This window comes from Sphaeramia orbicularis, chromosome 19, assembly GCF_902148855.1.
Source record: "Sphaeramia orbicularis chromosome 19, fSphaOr1.1, whole genome shotgun sequence".
NCBI classification, from domain to species: Eukaryota; Metazoa; Chordata; class Actinopteri; order Kurtiformes; family Apogonidae; genus Sphaeramia; species Sphaeramia orbicularis.
In genome coordinates this window covers 14,688,119-14,710,343 of record NC_043975.1, presented here as the reverse complement: position 1 = coordinate 14,710,343, position 22,225 = coordinate 14,688,119, and the positions used below count along the sequence as shown (strand labels likewise).

Here is a 22,225-nt window from a genome sequence, read left to right as displayed (position 1 = left end):
AAGTGGCTCATTTGCATTTAAAGGGCCAGCGCTCCAAACAACCTTTCTGGTGTCATTACTCAGAAATAGGGATGAAGATGGACCTGTGGAGTTGAATTAATGAAGAATTCAGATCCAAGCATAGCATTTACAGTTTATGTAGACCACAGGGAAATTTTAAAAAATGCATAATTCCATTTATAAAAGCAAAATATCACTCCTTCAACATAAATAATCGGCCTTGATGGATGTAGCGCCTCCTAGAGTACAGCAGAGGGAAGGTGGGACAGCCTGCCTGGATGGATCTGTCATGATGTTGGCTTCAGGTTCTGTTTTTATCCTCTTGTGGCGGTAGCAGAGTGCTGGCGTTTTTCTAGGTGGGTTTGATAATGTTCGAAAGAGCCCTCCTGTCAGTGGAGAGCAGCTGCCATACCACACAGGAGCGGTGAAAGGACACTGGCAGCTGTTTGGACAGGTTAATATACATCAGTCAGTCTGTGTTCAGCAGAGGAGATGTGGTAACATACCCTGGACCTGCATCAGGAAACAGGACGAAGGGTAAACATTTCACTATTAGGGGGTTCATGGTCTTATTGCAGTAAATGTTATTGCAGGAAGTTATTCTGCAAACATAACCTGAGATGAATCAAATATAAATGCTGTGTTTGTTGACCTTCTCCAACAAGATCCCACAAGCTTTGGTGTTTGGATAAAAGAGAAAAAAAGTATTATGTAGACCGTCTAAACCAGTGATTCTCAAATGGTGGGTCGCAACCCAAAAGTGGGTCGTAAACCTGTTTTCAGTGGGTCATGAGCCTTTGTCTGGGCAAAAAATAATGTTAAGAAACCAATCATGTGTTTTATTATTTATGGAGCTGAGCACTGTCCATTCACACTCCCCAACAGTAGGTGGCGGTAATACGCTGTAATGCTAATTAACACCAGACATTTCACAGCATAAAAGAAGACCCAAAAGTTTCTATTCATATCATAAAAAATACAAGTAAAAAAAAGGAAAAATGAAATAAAAAATAAAAAATAACATAACAAATAAAAAGATAAATACTTAGCATAAATAATAATAAATTATATCAGATATTTTACTTATCGTCACAATCAGCAATAAAATATTTTGATTTGTAGATGATTCCAGAGCAATTAGGTTTCATATCTGAGCAGTTTCTGACACTGTTAAAGGTGTGCGACTGTTAAAGCAATGTTTGTCGACGCTGTTCTGACAAAACATTAATTGTTTCTATTTATTGTCCATTTAATTCATAATTTTGGTCTTCTTTGCCACTTTTTTGATTATTTGATTCTTTTTTTTGGCTCATTCTCATTGTTTTATTCACTTTTGTTCATTATCTTGATTGTTTTGTTCAAATTTGTTCACTTTCTTGTTTATTTAGTTAATTTTTACTCATTTTCTTGATTTTTTTTCACTTTTGTTAAATTCTTTGATTGTTTTGTTAAATTTTGTTGATTTTCTAATTAGTTTTGTTCATTCTTGTCCTTTTTTTGGAAACTTTGTTCATTTTCTTATTTGTTTTATTCAGTTTCCTTAACTGTCTACATTATTTTGTTCATATTTTGTTCATTTTCTTGATTATTTTGTTCATTCAACCCTTATTTTGGTTATGCTGAATTAATGACAGCATATCCTATATTTTAATAGTATTTAATAGTAGTATTTATCATATAAAAAGGTCTGATTCTGAACAAAACCTTAAATGTAACAGATGTTGATGAACATAAATCCAGAGCTAAAAACGATATTTTGTCCCATGAAGAATTAGTTTAATTGTCTTTAAACATTTTTTGCAACCGTAACATTACACTGAGTGGTTTTGTTTCATCTGAACTTTGTTGATGTGGGCGTTTTCTGCCTCCGTGAGAAACATATTGAACCTGTTTTTTATTCTGTGTAATTAACAAGTTACAGCCTGTCCTTGTTTAGTTTGTGAACAGATGATTTCATCCTCTTCAGTTTATGGATTTGCTTCAGGATATTGTACAGTCACCTTTACTTATTAGAAATTTCTACTCCAGATTTTTCAAGAATTGCTATATTTTCATTTTATTCAGTTGACAATAGGCACAAGGTCATATTGACTGGAGTCTTATTATTCCATTTTGTAGATGATGCATGATCTCACTCAGTTTTTTACAAGAATTCAAGATGAAACATGTACTAGATTTTTTTAATGAATGAGTAATATCAACTAAGTTCAACAAAATGCCACACTTGTTAAACGTGTCAATGCACATTCATTTTGGAGAAAAAAAAAAAGATCAAATATCCCCCATTGTGTGATAGGGAATAGAGAAATACTGCCTTTTCACATTGTTACAACAAGCAAACAGGTTGTATTTTGATGATGTGTTTCACAAGAAATGTTGAGATTTCATTTTTTTAAATTTATTTTTAAAAATTTTTTCGGCATTATTATCCCCATGTACAAACATAACCACAGAGCTTTACAAACAGTTCAGATAAGTAGGTTATACATAGCTTTTACTTTTTTCAATAGATTATTGGTCAACAAAAAAAATAATGTACTACACACAGTTGTGGTTTATTTATTTGCAAATATACACTGTGTATGTGCATTTAGAAATCTTAACCCTGGTGGATTCCTCTAATTTACTACCCCCAGGGGACCATCAAGCCAAAAACTATGCATGCACAAAAAATATATGAATTTTTTTCCTGCTTTTTAATGCATTAATCTTTCAAAGTACTTCAGCTCTGCATTAAACTACCAGTCGTTCAATCATTTTCAGGATTTTAACCCTTTAAATTCCAGTTTGAATACACATCACCCTTATTTACGAAAAATAAGATTATTTTTAATAAAATGAATAGTGAAGCTTGGGGCATTGGTGCAGATTATAGTCTTGGATATGTCAAAATTAGCAGCAACATTGATCATATTGCATTAGAGTTTTGCAAAATTAAAAAAATGTGGTTTCATTGTCAGTCAATGAGACTACTAATGCAATGAAATAAGTGTTTTTCCTAATCTTTGACATGTCCAAGAATCTGATATAAACAATGCCACATCCCTCCATGATGTATTATATGGAAAATATGTCACATTTCGTGTTGTTTTTTCAGTAAAATGACTGCCATCATGCATTCATACTGGCTTTTAAAGGGTTAAAATCCTGACAGTCATTGAACATTTTGTAGTTTTGATCAGAGAGAAGAGGTTTAAGAGATTTCTGCAGAAAAAAATAGAGAAAATATTAACATTTGATGGTTTTATTGCTGTTTTTTGTGTGTATATTTTTGGTGCCTGTAGTGTATAATAGACCTGCAAGAGTAACTGACATTAGATTAAAAAAAATGTCAAAAAAGAAACACTCTTGCAGACATTTATACCATAAGCTGTAACGATCCGTATTGATCACCAAATCAAAAAAGAAAAATGACAAAAATATATATAAAAAAAAAAAAAACCAACCCAGAGGGGTCCCTTAGTTATTTATGACTTTGTTTGTTGACCACATGGTCCACTTTCTCTCCCATTGGCCTCAAACGCCTCTTAGACTCACACAGTGTAGATGCCACCAGTATAGCCAATCATATGGTCAGGTTAACTAAGCCCCTCCCCTGAATGCACCAATCAGAGCGTGTTGTCCAAAGTGCAGCTGAAGCTCCTGCAGTCAAACAGCACGCCACTGCTCTGACACACAGGAGGAAGCTGCTGAGCGTTGGTTTGATCATCAGGTCATAGGAAGCTGAGATTTCTGACACGATGCCAACTCCAAGGTAAGATTAAAGAGGCGTCCTCAACACCGCCTGTCAGATATTACAGGTTTTCTAAAAAGCTGCTCTCTGAGTTTGAATGGTGGACCACAGCTAATGTGAAATCCCAAAGAAAACATGTGATGTGAGACTTTTATCATGTGTCCATCCTGTTTCAGATTACTCACAAATCCACTGAGTTCGCACTTATCTGAACCGTACATTGACTCCATTCATTCACTACTGTCCTGTTATTTATGCAAGTCTGCTATAAAAGTGAGAATCTGCTGTCGGAGCAGACTTTGACCATGAAGATAACGGTAAAAGAGCCTCAGGGGAAGAAAAGTGCAGCTGGAAAACAGACTTTTGGGGAATCATGGTTTGTGTTGTTAAATGTGTCGTATAAATAGACCTGGACTCCACTGTTGTGTACAATGATGCATCAGATAAGTGTCAGCGTGCATAATGATCCCACTGTATTTTCTGTTGTGTGGTCCACAAAATGTCAGAATGTCAAATGTCTTTTTTGGTCCACGAACCAATGGCATTCGGTTTTCTCTGAGAGCAGAATAAAGCAACCAGAACATATTCCTGTTTTTGAAGTTTTAGAATGGAATAGATTCATGTATTAGATGCCATTAATGGATCATTGCAATGAATTTAACACTTTATTCTGCATATTGTATTGCCATGTCATGTTCACATGAGGAAAAATACTTTTTTTTGTTTCACTGTTAACATGTAATCTCTCCAAAATCCTAAAAATGTGTCTTTCTTTCTGGCTCATATTTTTGCTGTTTTTACATTTTTGTGCATTATGTGTTAACTTTACAACCGTATGATCCGGCCTTGTCAGGTGCTTTTCACTTTTCTTACAGCAATTCATCTGTTTCTACTTCATCCTCATCTGTTTCTTTGTCCACTCTGTTTGTGCAGAGACAGCAAGTGGGAGTTTTCCACAAAAAAACAATAATGTTTTTGTCCCTCCGCAGTGAAAACACACTCTTCGGGATGGGAAATCCCTTGCTTGACATTTCAGCTGTGGTGGACAAGGATTTCCTTGACAAGTACGTCCATGCAGCTCATTTGTTTTCATGTTTCTGTGCCTTATCTTTTAAACAAAATAGGCTTCTAAATCGATAATTTTCCTGTTTTCCTGGAAGGTATGGCCTGCAGCCTAATGGTGTGATCCTCGCTGAAGACAAACACAAAGAGCTGTGAGTAAATCTTCCACGTGTTGCAGCAGAGTAAAGCGTGCAAAGGAGTGTTAGAGTGAAACCAAATAAGGGATCTACTGGTCATTCATACCCACTACTACCATGCTGACACTGTAAGCTCTGCTCAAAATAGCCCCGTTTCAAATCAGCATTCAGTAACTGGCTCACAACCGAACACGCCCACATTTTTCCCATACTGCATCTGCACAGGATTACACCAACACTGCACTGAATACAACACTGATTTGGGCCAAATAGTGGCTTTTTAGTTAATGTCATATAAAGAGCATTATTCACTAATGGTCTATTAAAAAGCAGTGGTATTTTTTTACTCTAAATTTTTTTTAAACCCCACCCTTTTTCATGTTGTGAAGATGGAACAGTAATTCTATAGCCTTCCTTGTAAATGTAGCCACATGTCCATATGTGCTGTAGTGCTCCAAGAAAAGAAAATCTGTCAAAACACTCATTAAATGTCATTGATTGCATTGGGAATTTTAAAGCAATAGTGAGAAAACAGCACAAATATACAGCACTGAGACAAAAATATATACATATGCATGAAAATCAAAACATCAAAATAATAATAAAATGATACAAAAAGTTGAAACTACAACCCTACATTAGATAAATAAGAAATAACAAAAAGTTGTAATTTCTAAATGTATTTGATCACCTCATTATAATCATGATTCAGAACAAGAGGAGCAAAGATAGATGGAGGTTCTCATTTCTATTTTTTTTTTTTTTTTTTAAATGATGGAACCACACCAGGTTCAGCCAGAGCTTGTCACTGCAGAAAACACAAACGTGAGGAAAACCACCAGCTGTGTCAAACACAATGTCAGATTATGAAAGAAAAAATGTGGTAGTTGGCATTTCACTAGGTCAAAAAACACAAAATGTTAATGTCGTATACATCAGCAGAATGCATGAAAAACAAAAGGACAAAAATGACTGTTAGAATAAAAAAAACAAAACAACCATTAATGTTTAAAAAGTAAGAAGCACAAAAGTATAACAAAACAAGTGGTACCAGGCACAACAAACCCGCCCCTCACACATTGTAGTTTATTTTGGCATCGATCCAGCTGATGTCATCATGCCTTTGCGTTGCCTCTATATATGTGCCAAGTTTGAAGTAAATTGAAACAAAATTGATGTTTTTATAGATGTGAAATTTTGCCCATGATAAGCAAATGGGGAGAAAAAAAGATGAAAAAAATCATAAAAAATTTAAAATTTGACCTTTCTCAAAATGTAATGACATCTATTCTGGGTCACTGGCAATCTATAAACCCAATTTGGTATGAATTAAACCAATAGTTTTGCTGCTATAGTGTTAACAAACAAACAAACCAAAAACAATACCCCTTGCCTCCCCTTCGGGGAGTGGGCCAGAAACACTCAATGTCATTTATAGGGACAGCATCTATAGTGGAATTCAACTACACAGAGTCTGCATCAGGGCATAATACAAAAGGCATGTGCCCTATTTTAAAACCTCTATGCATCATGGGATACTAATCATGTTGATCGTGATTGACCACGTGCGTTTAGGTATGACTAAGGCTTCTCAAACTCCATATAGTGAAACTTGAAGTAACACATGTAACTTAAGTAACTTGTATATTTCAGCATCTCTGGTGCAAAACAGAATGTTCCAGGAATCTGGAAGCATGCCTGTGCACAAGTGACAATATGATTTAACTACATCAAGAAATGTAATTTGTAACTCAGTAGCCAGTAAGCCATGAGCTGTTGTGAAGGTGCTGTGTCCGTCATCTTCATTGTTGTCGTCATCGTCATTGACATCTTCTCTGACGAAACCACTGGTTGGATCCATTTCAAATTTTATATGTCGCTTCCTTGGGAGAATATCTACAAAGTTTGTTCATAATTTTGAGAAATTTGGAGTTTTGAATTTTGTACAAATTTTTGAAATATTCAAAATGTGCCTTTTCTTATAATGGGTCATATTTTGATGACTTATAATATGGAAATGGTTACAGATATCAATATAATAAGAAGTCAAATATGGACTTTCATTTAATTTGTTGAGTTCTCTTCCAGTTAAAGTATCAGCCACTTCTAACAGGAGATTGATCTCATGCAATCAATACCACAGGACTCTAACGTAGCAGCAGAACCTGACAATCTTGCAAATTCAACTTGTCATTGATTCTTGACAGAACATGCTGGTGAGATACAGAGTCATTGGTCCTATTTTTCTATAGCTCAGACACTAACACTGTCTCAGTATTACTTTGACAAACCTTTATCAAGTACTACAGTCCACACTTACATCTCCAGTAGTCAGTGAGTAGTATTTCTGCTGCTTTATAAAATTATTAAGTATTAAGTCAAGTTCAAGTTACTGCAACTTAATAATTAACTACTGTTCCTTTTTACATTCAACAAAAACAACTGAATTATCACATAATTAATAGAACAATACTACATTTAATGTTATTATCATATGTCTGCTTCATTTCTCTTATTAGCACAGATATAATTACATTATTTCAGTATGGCGCTGGCACCGTGTGGAACATAATTTTATTTCTTACTCAATATCACTGTGATGAAGAGTAATTAGTGGTACAAGGAACTGGATGGTGGCCCTACATGTGGCCCTCAATAACATACATGTCATCAGTGCGTTTATGCCGGTTTACAGGCTGTACAGATGGATCATGTGGTTTAGTTTTTTGTGATTAATGCAGTAGAAAGATGTTATTTTATTATATCCATGTTTTCAGCTTTAAAAACTGTTGTGTCTATAAGTCTAATTCGGATTAGTCCTTGATTGACTTGTTGATTTCGCTGCCATCGGGTTGAATGATGGTTAGATTCAGTCATTAACAGGGAGTCTGAGGTGGAAACGCGTTTGTCTGCATTTTTCATAAGTCAACTATTTCTATTTAATCACACAGGTAATGAACCCTTGTCATTGTACGGTTTAATAACAGCTTGTAGTTGTGTGAGGTGAGCAGTAGATCTGAGCTGAGCTTCTTTTTAAGCGTGTTTTTGATCTGATAATACACATAAAAATCATTATGTATCTTATAAAGGTGAAAAGGCTGAACACCCCATTCTGGTCATAAAACCATCTTCAGCCTCCCCACCTTGAGGCACTTAAGAACATGGAATTAGTGTAAAAGATAAATTTTAATGCCCTGTAATCGGAGCTGTTCAGCCCATCTGGTCTACAGAAGGAGTCTGACAAACCTCATTCATTTTCTGACAGGTTGAACTCAAGTGGTTATATTACTGTGCAACAAATAGAACCTACAGGAGCTGTAATCACAGGGAAAAAAAAAAGCCAGAAGCTGAAAATCCACCCTTTTTTGGTTCTGGTGATGTCTCTAACCAGATGGCTTAGGTCGATTGCTCCCTCAGAAAATTTAAAAACTATCCCCGTAAAATCATTAACTCCTTAAAACCTGATGCGTCATCGCTGACACACCCTGCCCATATTCAGTTTCTACGGCTGTAACTCTTTCACTGTTTGTGCAATTGGAAAAATTGCAACAGTTTCTGAAACCTGAGACATTGTGCTTTAACCCATAAAGACCCAAACAGCCACCGGCGACCAAAATCATCTTTTGACGTAAAATGTTTAATACCTGTTGATTCATTAATCCATGTAAATAATTGGTGTAAAATACAGTTTGTCATCTTTTTATGGTCATCAGATATGACCCATTTGGAGGTTCAGAGGGTCTGTAATGAACGTGGAAACACTGTCATCTACAACATTGATTTAAGTCCTAGAAAATAATTTCAGGGAAAGAGTGGGAATCCTGAAATTTTCCAAAAACGAAACTTTTGTCAGTCCCCAAACTTTTGGCCACGACTATAAAAACTTTTGTTGATTCTTTACATTTCTGTAACAGGAACGTGAAAATGTTTATGTTGTGGACAAACAACACATTTGAAGACCTCAGAAAATACTCATAATTTTTCACTGTTTTCTGACATTTTATAGAGTAAAGAACTAATTGATAGAAAATTGATAAATTAATTTAAAAAATGAATAAACACTTACGGTGCTTGTGTAGTAGTTATTCCATATTAAAACAAGTTTCACTAGACTGAAGAAAAACATGTAACATGCTAAGCTATGACACAATGAGGCAATTTTACATATAATTTTTAATTGTTAAATTGCACTAACTTCATACTAAGTTAATGCTATCTCTAGTCTGTTCTACTTTTATTTGATATATTTTCCTATTTTAATTATTTAATTTACTGTGTTTGCTTATGGGTTGGTTTTATGTTTTGGTTTATGTGTGAATATTTTGATTTGCCCTTTGGATTAATATTTTACTCTGATTTAACAGGTATTTTTATTTATTTTATATGTCTTCATGAACTCAAACAAAACATAACAAGTAATCTCTGCATGTTAGTTTTGGAGAGACTTAAGTTTATTGTATTTTCAGTGCTATGTGGTGTTAAAAAACTACAAAAGTATGCATTTAGAGTGATTAAATTTTTAACTGGTACCTGTTAGTGATGCTCCTGCACAACACTATTCATTAAAAATTCCACTCTGACAATTTGCTCTATTAGTATTTCACAGAAAAGGAAATCTTCTTATATCCAATTAAATAAATATGTTTTCTCAGCAGATATTTATGCACAGTTGATGGGAAATTAGCAAAATGAGTCTTTATGAGATTAAGTGCATGGTTTGTGTTTCCGTCTCAGATTCACGATGAGCTCAGCTGTTTAAAGACATGTCTCTGCTTCGGTACCTTACAGTGGCCTGTACCTTGTCAGGTCTTGTTACTCGACAAAGGGACACATGTGACCTTGGGCTGCGGTGGCACAAAGCAGCATCATCAGCAGTGTTGTTGTTCTTCAGCAGCACAAAGGCCTCACCGTTATCTTTAGGCCTTCAGACACATTCTGCACAAGGTCAGGCAGGATTAACATGCAGCTTTGCAACTTAATTCCCAGAACAATACATTTCGGTGCATGGCCTTTCACTACCACACACAAACTCTCATGGTGTGTGAGTGGTCGTATCTCAGTGCATAGTCCACACCGCAAGTATCTGGACACAAACACAGACTATGAGCTCCAGCACCGTCTGATTTGAGATAACGCGTACACATTAAAATAAAGGTAATCTCTGTTTGTGGACATGATCCCACAGAGGAAAAGTGAATCAAAGTCTGAATTTGGTTCCTCATGCTTTAATTGAACTCTTCTATCTGACTTATATCAGATATTAATGTGATTTTAGCTATTGTGATTGTTGTGACTAACCCATAAAGACCAAAACAGCCACTGGTGACCAAAACTGTCTACTGATCTAAAATGTTTAATACCTGTTTATCCACTTATCCTATCACTACGTGTAAATAATTGGTGTTATAAATGCAGTTTGTCGTCTTTTTATGGTCATCACATATGATACATTTAGACGTTCAGAGGCTCCGTAGTGAAAGTGGAAACACCGCCATCTTCCACAACAGTGATTTCCGAGTAAAACCCATGGAGTTTGATAAATGATAGTGGATGGACATATGTTTTTATGTTCAGTTATTGCTATCTTTGCTGAAAAAGTCACTTTTTCTTCAGTTTTCGTTGTTCCTAATAATAACCCTCAACTTTAACTCAGAGCTTTTATGAAAATCTACATGATCAGTGAATTAGTATAATGAAATACCTGATATTCACTTTAAAATGCAAAATACAGAGCATAATATAGAGTAAATGGTGATAAATCACTTCAGAAAGGTTAAAAATTGAGAAAAATTCACTTGGGAACGGACACAAAAGCAGCACTGAGTCTTTATGGGTTAAATCACACTTCACACATTATTTTAAATATAGGAAAATACCTGCTTTTCACTGAAAAAAGGCAAAATACAGATGATAATATTACAATTCATGGTCATAAATAGCTTAAGAAAGGTTCATTAGAGAGAAAAGCACAGGGTCTTCATGGGTTAAAATATGTTGTAATGGAGAGTTAGCTTTCTTGTTCATTTGTACCCAAAGTAGTATATGAGATGTACTAGTCACTAACACTAAAGACCACTACTAACAATGGAAATGCAATCACATTCCTTAAATTAAATTAATAAAAATCTACATTTTATGGGTGAAAATGGCTTGAGACATGACTTCCTGTTTCAAAATTATTCTGAAACTTTCCAGAGATGCTGATGTACAACCATTTGGGATCATTCTGCATCAAAAAATGTATGTTAACACCCTCTAGTCAACATATCTGGCCAACCACTCACATTTTCTGAAGCTCTTCTATCCTTATCCACATTAAATATCACCAGACCCCTACAGAGGCAGGGATTTCCCCTCTTAAACCAACTATCTCAACTTTAGATTTTCTGTTTTAAACCAAAATAATATATTAAAACACCAAGACAAACAGCAGAAGTGGTATAATTGTTGTTTTTGTCGGGGAACTCTGGTGGGTTTTGAGACCACTTCAGGGCTTCAGTTCACTGTGGGAAAGAACACTATGACACCAAGATGAAGCAGTGAAAATATCCAAAATATAACATACACTTAAACTGGTAGTAATTTTTACAGGTGCAGGTGTTTTTTTGGTGCAAAACAAAAAAAAAAAACAGCTTAAAACACCAAAGTCACAACAACACAAGTGGTAGAGTTGGAGAACACTTCAGGGCCTCAGTTCACCGTGGGAAAGAACAGTATGACACCAAGATAAAGAAGTGAAAATACCTGAAATATGGTGTGCTTATTTCTGTTTCTGGGCCTTTTTTTAAAGCTTATAACCCAAATTAACCCTTTCAGATCCTCTTATAGATCTGTGTGTGCCTTGAAATTCTCTGTTTTTTGGGATGCACCTGAACAGCTCCTGTCTCACACTTCCACACTTCCCATTTACCTTTACTTTAACTACCCATACTACCAATTTCAGATCAGATTTTTCAGGAGAATACTCTGAAATGGTTTAATGAGAACATCCTCTGTCTGTGCAATCTATGCAGTCCTGAATGTGTTTTGCCAGTTATTTCTACTAATATTTATACCTAGTCACGGAAAAAATTATTAAACCATCAGAAGTCATCAAAAACAATGGTTATGCAATCTAGTGCTAACTCCTGTGTGTATCATGTGATTAAAACAGACAGAAAAGAAAACATGGAATGCCTAAAGGCACTGTTTTTGTCAGTACAATGCCATAGATATTGATGTAAGAACTGAAGTAATTTTGGTTATTATAAAAAAAAAAATGGCTAGATATCAGCTCTTAAATTGAACTCTTATGAGCTATTTTTGTTGTTATCATTATATTTGTCTGAACAAATGTACCTTTAGTTGTACCAGGCATTAAAATGAACAAGAAATTGAAGAAAACAAGGGTGGTGTATATGTACTTTCTGCCTTCTTTCATAACTATTTTATTAAAATAAACTAGTCTCCTGGGTTGGATTGAGTAGTCTGTTTCTTTGTCATCAGTCTGGGCTTTAATATGAGCAGCTTTACATCAGTATTGAAAAGGTACGGTCAATGCATAATGACAAAGTTTGGACACATACATACACCGACAAAATCCTTTTTGTGTGAGATGTCTGCTTGTAAGGCTTCTTATTTCATCCATCAGTGAAGATATCCTCCGTCCCATCAGCCATTGCACTTGCATGTTCACAGTGAAGTGCTGTAGTTTATGATGAATATTTGTAGTCTGAAATTACTCCAAAGCAGTGATGTGTCGTGATATTTGTGTGTCTGACATTTACAGATGTTCCTACACGTAATGAGTTTCCTTTGGGGTAATAATCTGATCTCAGTGCAGAGTTAAGTGTGAAAATAAACAGAAACAGACATCCGACTTTAACTAGATGTGGTTAATTAGTTGGCATTTCACACAAATTAGGCTTAAAGTACTGAATGTTACGGTAGTAATGAGTTTTTTGGGTTGTTTGTTTACATTAGGCTGTTTGCTGATTGAGATTTTTCTTTTTTAAAGCCTCTATAGAAGTAAATACTGAACACAAACTGTCAAAAGTGTTGTTCATGTCGGTACTCATGCAGGCAGTTGCTGCTTCTCTATTTTACAGTGTTGCGGTCATCGTGCCATGCTACATTCTGCTGTTCTGTACTTGTTGTTTTGGGGTGATATTACCATAGTGGTGAGCTATTTGGTGTTTACGGTTGTTTTCATGTCATGAGGGTTTTTCAGATGCTGTCCTTGGTGTTTTGAAACAGGAAGTGAGTGACCAAAGCGTCCTGGGTCATTTCCTGTTTGTGCGTATATACAGTATTTGTTCTAGGTTTCAGTGGTTGATCTTGTCAGAGGTGAAACTGTGGACTTTTTACATCCAATGCTGCCCTCATGTGGTTAAAATACAACCTGCATAGGAGATTAAATAGAATTCACAGTAGAGTTCACATTCACAGGTATATTTTATCGTATTTACTTTCTGTGCATGTACCTGGTTACTGTTTGTAGAAACTGTGCATATTATTTCTGCTATAAAAGGCTCTGCACACATCAGTATTTATGGTAGAACATTAACGTCTTATTAAGATAAGATAAGACACACTTTATTGTTCCCTGTAGGAATATGTTTTTAGGTAATAGTGCAAACACACAGCAATTTGGTCAACTCAACAAGATATAAGGATGAGGGTTATTAATTGTCACCATATGTTCACTGTTGTTTATGTGTATATTTATTTCTTTTAGTTATTTATTTTTAATTTATATTCTGCCAGCACAATTAAGAAATGCAAAGGTATTATATGAGTATGTGTATTTGTATGATGTGTGTGTATATGCATAAACATATATACATATGTATGTGTATATGGATGTATGAGTGTGTGTGTGTGTGTGACTAAATATAAAAGACTAATGTAAAAGGAAGGGGGAATAAATATATATGATTAATATTTTATGGGAAAGGGGTGGTATTAAACAAGTTGCACTTCTGAACTGGATTCTCATCACAGGGCTGAAACACAAAGTTAAAGGTTTACTCACTTTATTATCCCCGCAGAGAAATTCAGTGTCTGCATTTTACCCATCAGAATATACATAGACAGTAATTAGCTTGCGTTGTGCCAATAAAAAAAAGAAAAAAAAATCTATCGTCTGCCAGTCCATGCTGTCACTCACAAAGGAAGGAGACAGGGCCAGAAGAAGCAGACGAAGAGGCAATGAGGGGGCGGGGCTTTATTGTGGGAAATATGAGAATATCTTGATACTCGTGTGGATCCATGGGTTCTAGATGTGGTAGTTTTTATGCTGTTGTGTATTCATGCTTGCTGTACTGCATTTGTTTAGCAGTCACCGCCAAAGCATTCTGGGTATAGCAACATGATTGTAAGGCTATTGTATTCCAAAATTACTAATATCTCCCAAAATATTGGTCCTATCCACTTGACGTTTTCGCTAGTCTGTTCCTTGATCAAAAATACATTAGTATGCCAAACAGCAGCAGTCAGCTCTTTTGGGATTTTGTGTAAATCCCGAGACACACACACAGAGGCCACTTGGCTTTTATAATATAGATATGTATGTTGTTGTTTTATGTTTTTATGAAAGATAAATATGGTTTCCTACCCAAAAACCAAAACAAACAAACAAAACAGTAATTAGCATTAACATTAGCATTAGCACTCAGCTCACATTAGTAGCGATGAGCCACCATTGAAGGTGCTCTGGAGCCAACTCCAGATGTTTGTCAGTACTGTGGTCAGGTGCATCGACATTGTTAGGTACAGGTGAATCTGATCAGTGATTGGTCATTACAGCTGTCCGTCATGTATTTAACTTCCTTCCTGTCTGAAAACACCTGTGATTAAATAAAAATGTGCATCAAGGAGTAGATTTTCTGCAGCCTGAAAATGTAAAGGAGTAGATGCAGAAGTCTCATGTCTTCTCTTTGCCCATTGAAGCTAAACCCCCCCCCACTAACAACAGCTATAATATTGAAATAGATGGCAAATATTATTCTGGGATGTGAAATTGACTTTCCCTCAGTAACTACATTTAATTAAATATTGTAATAGACCAAATGTAACTACTTTTATATTATTTCATGTCATTTTTCTGCATCACTACATCTCAATGGAAAATGTACTGTTTATTTCATTACATTAATCTGACAGCTTTAGTTACTTTCCAGATGAGTATTTGACACAGTGATATAATGAAGTTGTAAAGTGCAAAAATTAAAAGCATTCTGTTGTTGGCTCATGTTTTAGATTGTTCTTCTAAATATGGGTTTTTCCCTCTGAACGTCTGGTATGATTTTGTTGTCACATGAACTGTTGATTTTTCGTCTCAGATTATAAAACTCGGTGTAAAGTAGATTGAAGCAGCTGTATCTCCAGCAGAAACAGCATTATATAATGACAGTTTTGATTGATTGATGTATTTATTTCGAACATGAATGTCAAACAGAAGAAAATAAGTAAACAAAACACTTAAACATAATACATAAATTACATATTCAAAAAGGAGTGAGAAGTACAACTTATAAACTCCCACCCCTTCTCCTTACATAATTAATAACAATAATAACCTTCCTTGTCTAATCATATCTATACACTATGCCATAATATGTCTGATACTTACTAGTAAATAATTTGGTTTCCGGCTTTATATTATTAGTAATAATAATAATAGTAATAATAGTACAGTACAATAGTAACAGTAATAATATATTAGTTCACTATTGATAATCTAATGGTGATAGTGCTAGTAATGGATGAGTCTATATTTGTCATCTCTCATATTACTACATTTTTCATTTAACATGATATTACACTTTAGCTATCAAGCATATATCACATTGTCATAATTGATTCATGAGAAGATGTGAAAAAAAATTGAATAATAAATATTTTAATACAACTTTACAGGCAACAGTCTGCTATAGTGCTGCTACACTTATTTTGTTCAATTTTATTCATATTTTTGATTATTTTGTTCTGTCTGTTCATTTTTTCAAATTATTTTGTTCAATTTGTTTTTGATGTTTTCATTATCTTGATATTTGGGTAATTTTCCCTCATTTTCTTGATTGTTTTGTTCATTTTCCTGCTCATTTTGTTCTATTTTATTCATTTTCTTGATTATTTCACTCACCTGTCTCATTTGTTAATGGGTTTGTTGACTGACCTACATGATTGTAATGTGATGTTAATTTTCCTAATTAAGAAAATAAAAATAAAATGAAATAAAATATTGAAAAGAGAGTCTGTTAATGATGCAAAAACATGAAAGCAATGGAAAGCTCACAGAAAAGTTATGCAAAAAAAAGTAAAAAATTCAATACGACAAAAATAACACAAAGACATGAAAACAATATAAAACAGAGCCAGTAAAATCCGCACATAATGGCAATTTGTGATATAAAGCAGATGTTCTCTGTATCGAGCTGAAAACATTTAGGAACATCTGTGCCACAGACATTTTATTTATGTTTTTAAAGTTCTGGTTTTATGTTGCAGTTTTATGAAGGTTTATATTCTGCTGCTGTTTCATGTAGACTGATTACTTCATATATTTTATGTGATGTATACTCCTGAACGTTAGAACTGGGTAATATTTGATTTTAATCAACACAAAATTACAGTAGAACCCTTCAGCTTTATTTTCAACTCCTCTGTATTTTCTAAAATCTTCTTACATCCATGTTTAAGGGATTCAGATTATTACAATGGTTAAAACTCAGCTGAAATTCCTATGTTGCTTTGGAAAGAAAAGCCAAACCATAATAGTTATAATAAGATTTTAAAAGGTTGTCATTCAGAAAATAGGAATTGTTTTTTTGACTTCATCAATGATAAATAAATGAAAAAAATAAACAAGTTAGAGGACATAAGACCTCAACTCAAATCTATAGAAATCCCTAGGGCAACCTACAGAATACAGTGTTTTTTCCTTTAATTTGTCACCTTATAGTTAACCCTGCATGAAAAAAGGGGTGACTGTTTAGTTTCCATCCAACAGGGGGCAACAGCAGCCTGCTGTTTCCCCCCCTGTAAGGCTACTCCATAGGAAACAACATGTCAACATAATGAAAACACGCCTCTTTCTGCAGGAGATTATAATGTGGGCAAATAGACGTTTTATTTCAGGATAACTAGGCTTTGCAGGTTGTTTAGAGCACGCAGCAGCTTATAACACACCATCCTCCCAAAAGCCTCCTGGGCCTGTTAACCATATCGTATTAGAGCTAATGATTATTAGTGTGTCAAATGAGAGAGGAGTCATTGTTACAGTGAGTGCATTGTCACCTCCGACAGGGAAAAAAAAAACATCAGCTGGCTGGTGAATATTAGTCCTGTTCAAACATTTGTTTTATGGCTCCCTCTGTCCGATGATAATTAATTGTTTACTTTCTCATCTCTGGATGATGGCGTGACTCTTTTCAGAGGTTGTTTGCTCACAGCAATTAAGTTCATCAGCGCTCATCCTCCCTCCCCTCCCTCCTGCTCTCCCCTCTCCCTCCTTTTCTCTCTTTCTGTGTGCTAAATGCAGATTAGCAGCGTCACAATCGCATCCAGAATGAGAGTAAACTCCTCATTATGCCGTGTGACCCTCTGCTGCATGAATAATTCAGGGATGCAGCGTTAGTGGCTGGCTGCTATTAGCATTCCGGATGGCGGAGGGGAAGGAGAGGGTGGGAGGCTCGTATCACTGACAGGGGCTGACTCAGGGGGATCAGCGCTGGATTGAGACACACATCACACGCACACATCATCACACGACACAGGAGATCAGTGGAGGTGCCTCTCCACGCACACGCCCCGCTGTCTGTGTACATCTTACACACCCCTGCTGCTGCCGCGCTGCTCAATCTGCTTACTGCCAGCAAAACAACAAAGGCCGCTCTCACTGAGTACATGCTAAACACTCTGGCTCCTGGGTGTGTGTGCATGTGTGTGATAGATTCTGCTCTGTAAACACACTTGACTCTACTCCTCTACCTCTGCTTTCATTTATTTTAATTTTAATCCGTGGACTATTCTGTGAAATTGGTGCAAACTGTACCAAAAAGCATCTTTGATAGTCACTAAGATCCTTCTATGATCTATTGAATCCCAATGTGATGCTTGAGATGGAGGTAGGTTTAATATCCTCCTGAGACAGAGGAAAGTAAAAGTTTGGGCTTTTTTTGTCTTAATTGGAAACAGCATGATGCAATATATTTTTATAGAATAGAATAGAATAGAATAGAACAGAATCAAGATCAGTCTTAAAGTGCCATATATAAAAAAAAAATCATTTAAAATTATGCTGAAAATGTATCCTGAAAACTATTGAAAGTATGCAAAAAATTCAAAGAAATATTAAAAATATGCAAATATACAAAAGGCCAAATCTGTGCCACCGATAAATTATATATACAAGGTAAAATTAAAAACAATTATGGAATCTTGTCCCCTGCAGAAGACACAAAAGAATTGCTGGTTCTCAGGAGTACATAAATCAATCAGTCCAACCATAAATAATATCACAGCTATTTTCCATGATTTTAATTGTAGTGTTTCCTCTCACTTTCAACATCTGATTTTCAGATTTCTGTTCTAGCCCTTTTCTACCTATATTGACCTGGTGTTGTTGTTGTGGCTCCAAAACCTAATTTTGATCCATCTGGAGCATTTTGACCAAAAATAAATTAAACCTGGAAGGCTGGTTCCCAGATGGAAAGAAAAAAATAGTAGTTTTTTTTTTTTTGCTTTAAGTGTGAACTGCTGTGGTTGTGTTGTATTCTACAGGTTGGAAAGAGAGGATGGAGATGACGACAACGATGTCAAGCTGCTTTCATTGGGTTGTAATTGTCAGAGTAAAATACACAACAATAACATGAGTTCCTAATTAAGACAGAAGAGATTTTATAGGGGAAGTTAGTAAATGTTGACTCCAGTGCCTTAAAACTGAGGAAAAACATTGACTCCGATAAAGTCATGTGAAATGTAGAAGACAGGTCTCAGTAGTAAAGATGTAGTAAGATGAAAATTATGTAAAAGACACAATGAGATGAAAATGACATGAAAAGATTAAAGTGAAACAAAACGAAAACAGCATAAAAGATGCAACAAGACTAGGATGACCCTAAAAAAGTAGAAATGACATAAAATGCAAAAATGCTGCAAAACATGCAACAACAAAAAACAATGTAAAATAAACAGTAATAGTTTAAAAAAAAAAAGTAAAAATGTCAGGAAAGATAAAGGTGATAAAGGCAAAAGGTGCAACGAGACAAAAACAACATAAAAAGAAAAGAAAATAACATAAAACCAGATTTGAGCCTTTCTCTGTTGAGTTAACCTGTTCTCTCTAAGCTGTTCAGTTTTCCTCTGGGTTCAGCCACCATTAAAGACATTTACATATAGATTTATTCTCCTGTCGATGCATCTGACCACAGATCTACTGATGAAGATCTGGAGTTGGTCACTGCTGCTTATGTGAACCAAGTGTTAATGCTAATGCTAATGCTAATTACTGTCTATGTGTGTTGTGATGGGTAAAATGCGGAGACCAAATTTCTCTGCAGGGATTATAAAGTGAGTTAACCTTTAACCTTTTATCTGTATATGTCAGCCCTGTGATGAACTGGTGACACATCAATGGTAGCTGGGATAGTTAGAAAGAACACAATATGTATAATATACAAAAGAATAAAAAAGAACAATAAAAACTGCTTTACTATGATCCCAATAAAATGAAATTGAAGCAGGGTAGTGTTCGGGAAAGCTGTTCTCAATCAGAATTGTCCTATAAACGATCGTTTTATACCTACTAAGTGTGTTGTTGTCTTATCCCATAAAGATCCAGAACTATTTTTGTGGCAACTTCCAAATGACATTTTTAACCATTACCAAGTGATTTATCTCTTTTCTAATATTATCTTTTGAATTTTTTTCAGTGAAAATCAGATATTTTTCCTATATTTAATTTGCTGAACGTGCAAGTGTTAATAAAAGCTCAGTAAATTCATAGGTTATTATATCAAAACAGAGAAAATTGAAGGAAACAAGACTTTTCAGCAAAATTTATTATTAATTCTACATAAAAACGAGTATCTATAACTATTATCATTTGTCAAAAAATCATGTTTCCAAGTTCACTGCAGAGACTATAGATGCATCTGAAAAACACATCTGATGCTGCTGAAAAGCTGAGAAACTGCATTTTACCTGCATTATTTCACTGTATTGATGGGATTAGTGGTTCAAAAGTGCATAAACATTTTAGATCAGTACATGCTTTTGGGCCTGTAACGATTAAAAATTACTTTAGGTTTTGACGGATAATAGAAGGATCTTTGCAGACACATAGATTTCCATTCTTAAATGCTTTATAAATGCATTTTTTTTGGCCCGTATAATGAATCGTGAGTGCTGGAAACCCCCCAGCGGAGCTCTCCTGGCGTGTCGGGGTTGATGTTTGTGTGTGTTCACATGCAAGCATGCGTGCAGAGGCTGCATGTGCCTGCCATGGTGCCACTTCACTAGATGCACTCATGCTTGACTGAGTGTGTAGACACATTACAACCCCCCCTCCACCTTTTACTTCCCAGCTCCCTTGTCTGTTGCTGAAGCTGAGTGCTGTACTACAGTACTTAAATTCACCTCCACAGGCCCGCTGGGGGGCCCAAACATCCGGCTCCCCTACTCCTCCGGGGCCAAAGGTCGCGGGCCGGCATCCATCAGCCAAAAAGAGAGAGAGAGCAGAGATTAATAGCACTCGACTGGTAATTGAGACATCAGAAACACGCTCAGCCGCCAACCGCGCTGCTCTTGATGTTTTATTGATATGCATGAATCCGACGATTTGGGGCGCTTGCATAAATCTGATGAGGGCTGTACTCGACTGTAAGAAATGTGGATCTAGACCTTTTGAATAATAAAAAAGGAAAACTTCTCCAATAATTGAAAAAGAAGACGCCCTCACATATTGTTCCCTCTGTTGTCTTCTGAAGAAGCAGGTTATGGTACCATTTTGTTTAGCTTATTTGATGGGATCCCTGCAGTACAGCTAGTCATCCTGGATCCACAGGGAAATGGAAACTGACATATCAAAAACATACTTTATAATGCACAAGTTAAGCATTAATATCCACACAGATCAACACAAAAAACCCAAAATATATCTAAAACACAGTTTTAATTGGTTTGTCTTTAGTGTTTTTAGTGTTTTTCTCTACTGTTATTTGTAAGATGTTATGTGTAACTAAGTTAAAATAGTTAAAATATATGTAAGATAAGATGTACTAAAACTGATAAAAACAGATACACAATAACAGGATAAGTACCATATCAAAACACAACCAGAAGTTAACACAAATAAAAGTCACACACTTGTATTAAACGCCAGTGCAAATAGGTGCATCTTTAAAAACATTGTTCCAAATCCATGGACCTGCCACAGAAAGGCTCTATCGCCTTTAGTCTTTAACCACTTTTGTTGTAATCTGAAACGTTTGTGTCTTTTATTACTTTTAAACAGATGTTAGCATCATCCCTATTAAAAAAACCAATAATATCAAATAGCACTATTTTATGAAATGCTTATTTGACAATTTAACATCTCAAAATAACTGGTAACATCTGCTTTTATTTTTTCTTTAAAGTAATTTGCTGAATGCCTCTTGCTTTGTTATTACAGACATCAGTGGTTCTCTGCTGTGTTAAGTTTGGGTTTAAAGTGCATGTTAAATGATGTGGTTTAACACTAAAGCTGTGGTGGTTTTCATTACAACAGAGGTGCTAGGTTCATCTTAATGACTCAGTGTCAAGTCCAAAATAACCAAGATAATGTAGCAGAAAATGACACTTTGACTTTACATGACTGTTCATTGAAATAGCTGTTCTTAATACAGTGTTTGTTCCTGCGTTATCTTTCCTATTGTCTTAAACACTTTGCTACATATTGTGAGGAGGCTAATGGATAAAAATCAAAATCATTACACATGTATAACGGCACTATTATCAGGCAAATTATATTTTAACACTGTTTACCTGTTACAAATTAGTATTATTAATTGTTAGCCTTATAAATTTGTTTGCTATTTCCTGGTTTGCTAGCCAAATAATGCTATGTTAGCTTTAAGTTTACATACCATTGCAGGAGGATAATTATGTGTCTGCATTCATCGAAAAGAAAATTTATGTTTTATGACACTTTCTAAGGTGTAAGTGTCAGATTTATGTTGGAAGTTATGCCTATTTTGGAATTATTAATATGGAATATGTTAATGTGTTAACTCTGTCCTAAGTTAGAACTGATTTGCAAACTAACCCA

The 22,225-nt window shown here is 35.3% G+C and overlaps 1 protein-coding gene across 3 annotated transcripts in view; it reads left to right on the top strand.

Annotated features, from left to right (window-relative positions):
- Positions 1-22,225, top strand: part of LOC115410097 (adenosine kinase-like) — a 247,018-nt gene that overhangs the window by 4,481 nt on the left and 220,312 nt on the right. For 2 of the 3 annotated variants that reach the window (XM_030121542.1, XM_030121543.1), the window contains 2 exons: positions 4,723-4,797; positions 4,894-4,947. In XM_030121542.1, the coding sequence (XP_029977402.1) occupies positions 4,723-4,797; positions 4,894-4,947 (129 nt within the window). Of the gene's footprint in view, positions 1-3,635; positions 3,755-4,722; positions 4,798-4,893; positions 4,948-22,225 lie in introns of those variants that run through there. The other variant, XM_030121544.1, reaches the window with a different exon arrangement.